Below are 7,210 nucleotides of genomic sequence, written 5' to 3'. Positions count from 1 at the left end.
TCATTTCATCTCTGATAGTGAGAATTAAGTCCAATATGAATGATCCCCTAGTTCCCTTTACTTTTTGGGAGACAAAGTTGTCTGCTAGATTTGTCAGGTTTGAGCTTCCACTTGGTGCAGAATTTGTCTCCCAGTTGATGTCAGGGTAATTAAAGTCCCCCATTTCTATTGTGATGTGCTTCCTACATACTTTAGTTAACTGGCTAGCAAAAAGTTCATCTATTACCTCTGTTTGGTTTGGTGGCCTGTAGTATACACCTATGGCATTGTCATTTCCCCCCTTTTATATTGACTCAAATGCATTCAAGACAGTTTTCATCATTGTTGTGCTCTATTTCTGTAGAGATGTAGTTATTTCTTATATAGAGAGCAACTCCACCTCCTCTTTTATTTGGTCTGTTTCTTTTAAATAATTTAAATCCCTCTAACTGTGTGTTCCATTTGTGGGTTTCATGCCACCAAGTTTCAGTAATGGCAACAATAGCATATCTGCCCTCATTTACCTGAATTTCTAATTCACCTTGTTTGTTGCTCATGCTCTGTGCGTTGGTGTATAGACATTTGAGTCCTTTATGACTAACCCTGTGTTTACTTTCTACATAACCTTTGTGGTGCCTGAGTTCCCCTATTTTCTTACTGCCTGTTTGATTAGTGCACTTTGTGTGGCACTCGCTATTAAAAGCTTGATTTTGCTTCACAGCAAGGTTGATATTCTTGTCCACACACACATCTGTTACATGCACTGATAACCCTATAATTTTTAGATTGCAGGGAACAGGAATGTTCTGTATCAATTAACTCAATGTCCCCGTTGTTCAGTTTAAATATTTCTCCAAAAAATCAGTGAATTTATTACCAAATAACTCAGTCCTTTTCTTTGATGGATGCAAATCATCTCTTTTTCATTGGATCAACTGGAGACATTGTGACTAATATAACCAAAGCCTTCCCCTTTACTCCTTTAGCCACATATTGAATTCTGCTATATGCTGACCTTTTCCATTTTGCTCCTTATACACTGGTAAAACCTCTGAAAAAGTAAGGCTACAGCCTATCCTGCTAAGTTCCTGCCCCAAGCTCTGGAAATCATTCTACACAGAGAGTGCATCTTTTTGGGACAGATCGTTTGTGCCAAGATTTACAATAGCATCCACATTACACTCCTTGCTGGCATTTTTTACTATCTTATTTAGCAAGTTTATATTGCTGCCCATCTCATAAAAAGTGATTCTGGGGGTTTTAAAGCAAAATTCCAAATTATATCACAACATAAAAAACCTCAGAAATAAAGAACAACAAAAATAAAAAACAACATAAAGGAGTAAAACATAAACGGATCCCAGGATAGCTGGAGAACAATCATAATTTAGCCTTATTGAAGCACTTTGCAAATGCACCATGGGATTCTCAGGGTGATGGAAGAACCAGGTTTTCAAGGCTTTCTGGAAGTCGAACCTCATCACAGGGGAAATGATAGCTGAAACGTCCTGGGTCCCACCAGATGGAAATCCTTTGCACAGGATTCAGAGCATAGCTCTTCTGCTGATGGGTTGGATACGTATAATCGAGTAAATACAAATACAAATAACCTAGCACTCAGAAGCAAACTGGCAAACTGCAGCCCATGGAAGAGATACACATACTGTAACTGTTCACACAGCTATATTCATTGCTAGCCGAAGCTTCCAGATGCTCTTCAATGTCAGAGACTGGTAGACAGTTACAAGAAATACCTATTTTTGGTAGTTTCTGAGGAAGGAGAATACCAAGTATTAGAACCAAGAATATGCTTACTTTTCCATAGAAATAGATTATCTGATTATTATTTGGAATAATTTTTTGCAAAGTCAGTTTTCATAGTGTCTTTATTCAATTATAGTAAAACCTCCATAGTTGACCCCCTCCCTACATTTACCACTCCCTAAGTTGTTTTCGTAGTCCGGACATACACTATATGTACACAATAGAAAGCCAACCTCTCTATATTGACCACCTGAGTCCAGTCTGCACAATGGCCAGAAAAGTGAAATGAATTCCTTTCAAAAAGAATATAAAAGAATACAATATTTTTGACTTTGATTCAGCAGTAAAGATGACGATATCTTTAACACTGACAAGTGTTGACTCTTTTTCAAGGTGATGCCTGGCAGTAGCCTCATTATAAGGGGTGACAAATGTAAGAATGGAAAACTTTCTAAAGAACATTTCACAGTTTTGCTGTGTGCTAGCTTAACCAGAGAGAAGCTAAAACCTTTGGTGATTGGTAAATCAGCAAAGCCATGCTTATTCAAGAACTTGCAGCACAAAGATCTTCCCATCACCTGGAAATCTAACAAATCTGCACGGATGACTGGTGCCCTATTTGAGGAGTGGGTAACAGGTATTGACTGAGAAATGAAGAAGAAGAAACAGTCCATTCTCCTTGTAGTGGACAATTGTGAATCATCTTACAAATGTGAAACTGAATTTTTTGCCTCCCAATATTACATAAAAAATTCAACCTCTCGATCAAGGCATAATCAAAACATTCAAAAGGCACTACTGAGCCCAGGTTCTGCAATGGGTCATTGCTAAAATGCAAACCTATGGCCCATCTGGAGAAGAAAAATCCTAACCCTAACTATAACTTAAGTGAATTAAGTGAGGAGGACAGAGAAATTGCAGAAATTCCAAAAGAGGATGTCAGTCACTTGATAATGCAGTTAGTCATTTGCCATGGAAAAATGCCTATATATACTGAGTGGTATAACCAATATTGAGAGTGCTTTCTCTGCTTACCTTCATAAAAAGAATAAGAAACAGACTAAAATTGACTATTTTTTAAGAAAGAATGATCAAACCAAGAAAAAACAATACATAAATGTATTGATTTTGTATGATACAGTATTGTATGAGTGATTTTCCTGTGTTTTCACTATATGTGTTTCTATATGACATTCTCTAATAAAAAATGTACAATAAAATTAGGCACATGTACATATCAGTACAGTTGGTTCATATGTTGACCACTTTTGTTCAGTCCCTTGGGTGGTCAGCTTTCAGAGTTTTACTGTATGTCACTTTTATCTTTGAATTTAAAAATAATCTTCTGACAGATAGTCTGCCATTATGTTCAAGCATCCTCTGGTACAATGAAGAATTTATAGTTGATTCTGTGGTGTGAATGCCCAGGGTATGATGCAGCAAAGCAGCTCCAAAGCATAACATTTCCATCACCATGCTTTACAGTTGTATCAATTTCTTGTACTGGAGTGTTGTCTTTGTTTTTCACCAATTGATGTCCAGTTGTTTGGTAATCTTTTAAAATCCTTTCCTAGACTCATAGGGATCTATAATCTTTCTGAAGATATTAGAGAAACTTCAGCAACAAAGAACAAATGAAACTAAATGTCTGAGGTTTTAGGTTCCTGCAAATCCTCTCTAACACTGTTCTAATCATTTATACCTCATCTGGTGCACTTGATTCTAATTTTAGGTATTTGAGGTAGTGATGAATATCTTTACTTTGTAAAGTATACTTTTCCTCATGCAAGGTGTACTTACTTTTTCCACATGCAAATATTTAAGTGACACATACACATTATGTAAATGGTGTATTACATTTGTTATATCCCTTTATCAATATAATTGAAATAAGGATCAAATATCTATATGTTGAAAGAAGTGAAAATGTTAATGATGTCTTCTTAGTTTTTTACATGTCTCTATGTATTAAAGGTATTTTAAAGATCTTAGAATCTTTTGTTTTCAGGGTCAGGTGTACTAATGAATTGTAGGTACTAATATATCCTCTAATCACATCTTGATTGCTAATAAACGAAGCATTTTATTTTGTGAGTTAAAGTCTTGATGATTTGAGAGGAGTGGTGTATGTCAAAGAGCAGCTGTAGTATTTTATCACTCTTCTGCTGTCAATTGAGTCTATTACACTGGTAAGAAGCCTAATTTAAAAAATGAAATCTCCTAAAATCATTGTTTTAAAATGGCATATATTCATTTGGGACATGGTTGGAAAATTGGTTAATATTTCTTTTGCCTTTCTGTTGGCAAAAGAGTTTAAAATATAAAGATATTATCTATGCCCATGATATATTACAGGTTAATTGTTGAATGTAGGTAACAATGTTACCTTTCTGTTTTGTTTTATGCTTGTGAAATAATCAAGAAATAATTCTTAAGTGAGCTTGCAGCTATACCAAATTTATATAATGAATTTGACATCAATAACTTTGGAGAATAATCAAGAAATCTTAAATAAGTGTGCACTTATCAGTAAATATACCTAAATTACACATTGAATCTGACATCCTTGATTTTTGGAGAATGTACATATTTAATCAAATATATGTCTGTTCTTAATATAGATTTAGTTTGTATTGTCAGCTCAACCTTAAATATTTATAACATACATGGATACCTCTTTTTATTATTTGATAGAACACTTAAAAGAAAGACTAGAGGATTATATTAAGCAGTGGAATGGCCTTGTAAAGATTTTTCGAAATGAAAGGAGAGAAGGTTTAATTCAAGCTAGAAGCATTGGAGCCCAGAAGGCTAAACTTGGAAAGGTAGAATACTGTTTGCTAAATAAAATCCTTCTTTCCATATAATCTCAATTTTATTTTTAATAGATCCTAAACCACATTATTATTGTAACCACGGTTCTTTAATTGCAAAATTACATTTTAAAAAATAAACTCAACTTGTATTTTTATAAGAAAATAAAAACTAAATTGAAATCTCCTTTCCTCTTTGTTTTTTAAAGGTTTTAATTTACCTTGATGCCCACTGTGAGGTGGCAGTAAACTGGTATGCGTCACTAATAGCTCCTATATCTAAAGACAGGTAATAATTTGCTTATTTCTATCCCTCAGGAATCCTTTAAACATTGTAATTTTGTAGTATCCAAAATAGATAATCATTTTTTTAATAGGTAATTTTCTAACACATTTTTTCAGCTGCCCAAATAGGAGTTTGCAGGTTGGCTGATAAAACACTTGTTTTCTCTACAAAACCAATTTAGGGGAAAAATACTTACATTAACAGTTTTTATCTGAAGTATACTTAGCACTGTAAATAGTTGAAGTTCTGTTACTACCTAAAGACATTAATTGCATAATTGATTTCACTTGTGATGCAAACAGTTGGCAAGTTAATATCCATATTTACACAAATGAAAGCTACATTAAAATGAATAAAAATCTGAGAAAGTAGTCCTCAATGTGCAAAGCAGAATTGCATATGAATAGTCAGAAATAAAAGATATTGTTTTAAATTGTTTCCCTTCTCCTTTCTTTTAAATAATGAGTTTGGGTAATTACATCAGAGCACTAGTTTTGGTTTCAAAGTGTTCCAGTATTCATAAATGTACCTGTTAAAATAGTATATTTGCTAGGTTTAAATCAGACCTAAAGTTTTAAAAAAAATCTATGACATGTTTAAAAATGTATCTATTAAAATAATATATTTGCAAGCTTTACATTGTTTTTTTAAAAAATTGATGACATGTTTAAAAAACCTGCAAAACCACTTGACAGTCCCTCTGCCTCATGAAACCAAACAAGACAAATGCATTTAACAGCAGAATGCTACATTGTCCAAATGCAGAACATGCAATTTACATCATTCCCTTTCACAATTAATTTTCAAGAATCTATGTAGGAAAAGATAAATGTATTCTCAACATTAATTTGAATTCATTCTGTTAATTCATAATCTCTGTTCCTCAGTTTTATTTTATAGGAAAATTAGTGTATATCTGTGTACTCTATTTATTCAAACTATATTTGGATAAGGCATTAAAGATAGTGGGTAATCTATTAGATTAGACAGCTTAACCTTGTCTCTTCCCCTTCCATAAATATTTCAGAACTACATGCACTGTGCCTCTAATAGATTACATAGATGGAAATGACTATTCCATTGAACCACAGCAAGGCGGGGATGAAGATGGCTTTGCCAGAGGGGCCTGGGACTGGAGCTTGCTATGGAAACGTATTCCATTAAGCCACAAGGAAAAGGCAAAAAGAAAATATAAAACTGAGCCATATCGGTAAAGAACACTGTTTTGTAATACTGATCTTTATTAATTCATGCTTACCTAAATCCTTTCATTTTTTCCCCCCTCTTTTCCATGAACCATGGTTCGTTTAAATGTACCATATGCCTTCCTTCATCCTCACCATCATCATCCAAAATCCTGCAGAACCACATGTACTGTGCCGCTTATAGATGTCATAGATGGCAACACTTATAATATTGTACCCCAAGGGGGTGGTGACGAAGATGGGTTTGCTAGAGGAGCATGGGATTGGAGCATGCTCTGGAAGAGGGTTCCCCTGACCAAACGTGAGAAGGCAATGAGAAAGACAAAAACTGAGCCGTATCGGTAATCACTAAATGGCTTAAATGTTTTTCTTTTTCTTAATGATGTACTGACCTATTAAATAATTGCATGATATTCTATTCTTAAAAATAATGCTTTCAAATAAGTCCTATCTTTTTTTTCCCACTAACCTGTGATTAAGCGTTTCTTATATAACTAAATTAACTTTTGCAACTTGTCTATAGTATGCTTATTTACTCTATTTTCTAAGCAAAATATATAATACATAATTGCTGCTTTACAAATTGCTTTGAATGGATGTTGCAATTTGCACATCCTTCAGATTATTAATGTCTGCTATTTCAGTGCATGGTTATTCTTCACTAGAAAAGTAATGATCAAAATGGGAAATAGCAGAGCATGTTGATATCAGTGTAAACTTGCTGCCCTTCTGACATCTTGGGCCCATTTCCAGTGTATTGAATTGCCTTATATATTATTTTATTTTGTGTTTTATCTTTTAACACACTTGAATGACACTGAGATTAGCTTCAATTACTTAGTAGTGTGATAAAAAATATAATGGTATGCTATGCTGAAAGGGAAACATAACAGAAAATTGTAAATGCTTGCAGCTATTGCCCAGTTTTTCTATTCAGTGTTGGGCCTACCCCAAAAGAAAGTAAACAAAACTTTCAGGGCCAAGAGTTTTGTCAAAGTTACTCCTGCAGAACAGCTCTGTGGCAAGAGAACACCTTGGCCAGAGCTCTCTCAAGCTTGGTGTCAGGAGAAAAATTGACCTGACAAATTATTAACACTGTATTATTAACACTGATGACAACAAAATGCATGATACTTTAGGTGTAAATATTTTGATTTTGTTGA

At 34.1% G+C, this 7,210-nt stretch overlaps 1 protein-coding gene across 2 annotated transcripts in view; it reads left to right on the top strand.

Moving 5' to 3' along the window:
• GALNT7 (polypeptide N-acetylgalactosaminyltransferase 7) overlaps positions 1–7,210 on the top strand; it is a 46,716-nt gene that overhangs the window by 22,701 nt on the left and 16,805 nt on the right. Inside the window, exons 3-5 of one of the 2 annotated variants that reach the window (XM_015824281.1) lie at positions 4,438–4,568; positions 4,766–4,845; positions 6,206–6,388. In XM_015824281.1, coding sequence (XP_015679767.1) covers positions 4,438–4,568; positions 4,766–4,845; positions 6,206–6,388 — 394 coding nt within the window. Of the gene's footprint in view, positions 1–4,437; positions 4,569–4,765; positions 4,846–5,869; positions 6,053–6,205; positions 6,389–7,210 lie in introns of both variants that reach the window. The other variant, XM_015824282.1, reaches the window with a different exon arrangement.

Source organism: Protobothrops mucrosquamatus, unplaced genomic scaffold (genome assembly GCF_001527695.2).
Source record: "Protobothrops mucrosquamatus isolate PMUCROS unplaced genomic scaffold, P.Mucros_1.0 scaffold2180, whole genome shotgun sequence".
In the NCBI taxonomy this organism is placed as follows: Eukaryota; Metazoa; Chordata; class Lepidosauria; order Squamata; family Viperidae; genus Protobothrops; species Protobothrops mucrosquamatus.
Note: the sequence above shows the minus strand (reverse complement) of the source record. Positions and strands in the feature narration are given on the sequence as shown.